This window comes from Osmerus eperlanus, chromosome 8 (genome assembly GCF_963692335.1).
Source record: "Osmerus eperlanus chromosome 8, fOsmEpe2.1, whole genome shotgun sequence".
Lineage (NCBI taxonomy): Eukaryota > Metazoa > Chordata > Actinopteri > Osmeriformes > Osmeridae > Osmerus > Osmerus eperlanus.
The window spans coordinates 11,445,099-11,448,306 of record NC_085025.1 but is presented as its reverse complement, the minus strand read 5'-3'; the positions used below and the strand labels follow the sequence as shown (position 1 = coordinate 11,448,306).

Sequence of the window (3,208 nt, the reverse complement as noted above, 5' to 3'; positions counted from 1 at the left end):
TTATGAAACATTAGCGTTATGGGATCGCAATGGAAATCAAGCAGAAACGCTTGTAAGATAGTGCATGTCATTTCTGTCAACTTTGTTACAATGCCACATAGGCCTATAGGCATTTTAACACTTTACCAAGACATGATAGAATTAAGTCAGGCTAAGTTGGGCAACTCATGAATTAATGTGTCCAATTTTCAGGGTTGGCTATTATTTCTATCATAATTATCAGTTATCAATAGGCCTACACATATTTCTGCTCAACGAAGTCACCATCCTTCAGACAGTCCTACATTTAAAAAATGTATCAACCGCATTAACGATAATGCCCAGGTCAAACAGGTTTATTATAGGCCTATACATATTCATAAATATTCAGGTTCATTACATACCAGTTCACGAGAACACATCATACATTTGTTAAATGACTGAACAATTTGAACACAACACAAACATTCCATAAACGACCATCATCTGAAAATCAAGAATAGGCCTATTTCACAAACTAGTGCCAATTTCTGCCGTCGAAAGGTGAAATTGTGGACAATGACTATTTCGAAAGCAGAGGTCAGCCATTATTTTTTTAAATCTTGATTAATGTTCTGTTGAAAATCCACCTTTCACCAAGTCCATTGGTACATTTGCGCCAAATGATGCACACCGGAAAGTTGAGACATGGCATCAGGACTGTAATGTGAACGCATCTGCACGTGAGGGAGGGAATATGCACTGTAGGCCGAGAACGGTAGGCCTATGCCAGCCCTAAAAGCACCGTCAAGTTCTTGAGTTTTTACAGTGTCACACGGCTTGCCATCCCTCACCAAAACTGGAATGGCCACCCGCCTTGGAGAAACAAATTGAACCATATCCATGCCCTTCTCTGCGCGAGCTCTCTTCATTTTATATCTATGGTTCTGGAACCAGATTTTCACTTGGGTTGGTGTCAGTCGTAGGGCGTTAGCAAGATGTTCCCTTTCCGGTGCCGAGAGATATCTCTGTTGACGGAATCTTCGCTCAAGTTCATATGTTTGGGCCTTAGAAAAGAGCACTCTCCTTTTTCTCTTCTTTCCCGTTTCACTGTTGTCACCTGCGGGGTCCCTGTCAATATCTTGGGATTCGTCAGTGGACAACTCTGGAGATTTTGATTCGTTTCGAGAATCAATTGACACACCGTGGATCACTATTAAGGAGGAAACAAACATTCAGCTGGTTTGGAAAATTGGCCTCTTAGGTCTACTTTAACATAAATCAGTATTTCATCACGTGGGCTAAATAAAACACTATCCTAAGGCTAATGAATTCAATGCACAAATATAGTCTTTATGTGTAGCTTAAGTTATTATTGGTCTAAATCTATATTTTAAAAATGTGCTTTGTAGGATAACGTAGGCTATAGGGGACTGTAATTCATAAATATTGCTTGCTTACACGCAGTGATGTGACTACGATGATTTACTCACTACACAAAACTGTTTTCAAAGCTTTTCAAATCGTAAACATTCGATGTTGTTAATCCATCGAATGTTAGCGTGATAAGGCACATATGCATAGGCCTAAATGGTAAAAAATAATAGACAATTAATAAACAACAGTAAATTCCAATTAGACTAGTCTGCAGGCTATAATAATGACCATAAAATGAGGAAATATCCTATGGGGAAGAATAGACTACTTTGTGAAGGCTACTATTAAACTAACTTTCTAAAGGCTACTTACTTGAATAGTGGATGCTGTTTGAGGACTCAAGCCACCGTGAGTAGGGTTTACCACCATTATCACACAACACGCTTTTATATCTCACATTTCCATTGTTTTCAGACAGATTCTTTTGCGCCATGATTTCACTAGTTTCATCTTCATTTTCATCTTCAGTCTCCTCAGTTCCAGATCCCCCATTCGTGTCAGAAAGGTCCAAAATATCCTTCACGGAGAACCCAGTCTTTGTGTTGCCCAAAGACATGATGTGAAGACGTATTGATGCGTTTTATGGAGAGTATGATTTTCCTGCTGTCAAACCGATAGTCGTAACTGATCGTATTTCAGGAGGATGAACGCAGGGAGTCTTTACGGGTAACTCAAGGAAACGAAGACTATTCCTTGCGTTTTATTAATCGCTGGCTTGTCTTGAGGCTCCAGTGTCGGTCATTGAGGTTTGCAGGAGTTGATGGATAAACTCACGGATGCTGCACTATGAGCTTGGGGAGTAAAATCAGCGGCGAAAGGATTGGTCCACATAAAGATTTATTTAGCCACTGATCCTGCAATGGAAAATGCATTGGAAAACAGAAGAGACTAAACCTCTGTAGGCGGGTCCTTGGAGTCAAGTAGATGAAGACTGTCCGTGGGTGTGAAATGGTGGGGTTTTGGGGACATTGGAACCTCTGTCATTGGTGCTTCAGAAAGTGATGAGTGGTATTATGGGACAGATAATTACAGGGATGGGGAGGGGCGTTTGTTCTTCATTTACATAATCCATGCATTCATTGCGTTTCTCAAAAATACTTAAATATTCCATTTATTGATAGGCCAACGTAAAAAATTTACATCCGTTTGGGATACACGCCTAATAGTAAGCCATTAAAGAAAAAATCAAAGATTCTATTCTTCATCATTTTGAGAAAGGCTATCTGAAACCATTTTATGTCAATATTTTGGTTCAGGCTTAACTCAAGTAGCATGGATAAAACATGTCATGGTCTTGTTAGGTGATGGTAATGGCACGGGGCAAACACTTCTTCAAGAATAATATTAGCTTTGTTCAGCAAAACCATTACAACGAATTATAACTCTTACTACTCTCATCATTACAATCTATCCCCGTAACCCTGTTATCATCATTATAGTCATTATAGCTTTCTCAATTAGTATTATTCCATATTATCGCATTTAGCAACGATCAATTAGGCCTATATCATACAGCCTACTCATGCTGAAGAAAATAAGAATCCTTGCTGGACAGACTGCTTATTTTCAAATTGTTTTATTTCGATGTATTTCAACTTCCGTTTACGCTCCACTGACCTCACCCAGTAGACCAGCCTATGTGATGTGGGTGACAATGAATCCTGTTCTTAGAGAATTTAAGCCTCCTGGGTGGTCGGACTAAGCAAACACACGTACAAACCGATTTCTAAGCTGCGGACAATAGTGGAAATGTAGACAAATGTCCGGCTGCTTTTGGAAGTGTTTGTTAAGGCTGAGTTTTTGCATTTATTTT

The 3,208-nt window shown here is 39.4% G+C and overlaps 1 protein-coding gene across 1 annotated transcript; it reads right to left on the bottom strand.

Moving 5' to 3' along the window:
* Positions 1–376: 376 nt before the first annotated feature.
* On the bottom strand, positions 377–2,278 carry nkx2.2b (NK2 homeobox 2b). Its single transcript, XM_062467733.1, has 2 exons — positions 1,708–2,278; positions 377–1,171 (listed from the first exon to the last, which is right to left on the bottom strand). Exons 1-2 carry the CDS (start codon positions 1,949–1,951, stop codon positions 612–614), a joined length of 804 nt encoding a protein of 267 aa, XP_062323717.1. The 5' UTR covers positions 1,952–2,278; the 3' UTR covers positions 377–611.
* Positions 2,279–3,208: the final 930 nt, after the last annotated feature.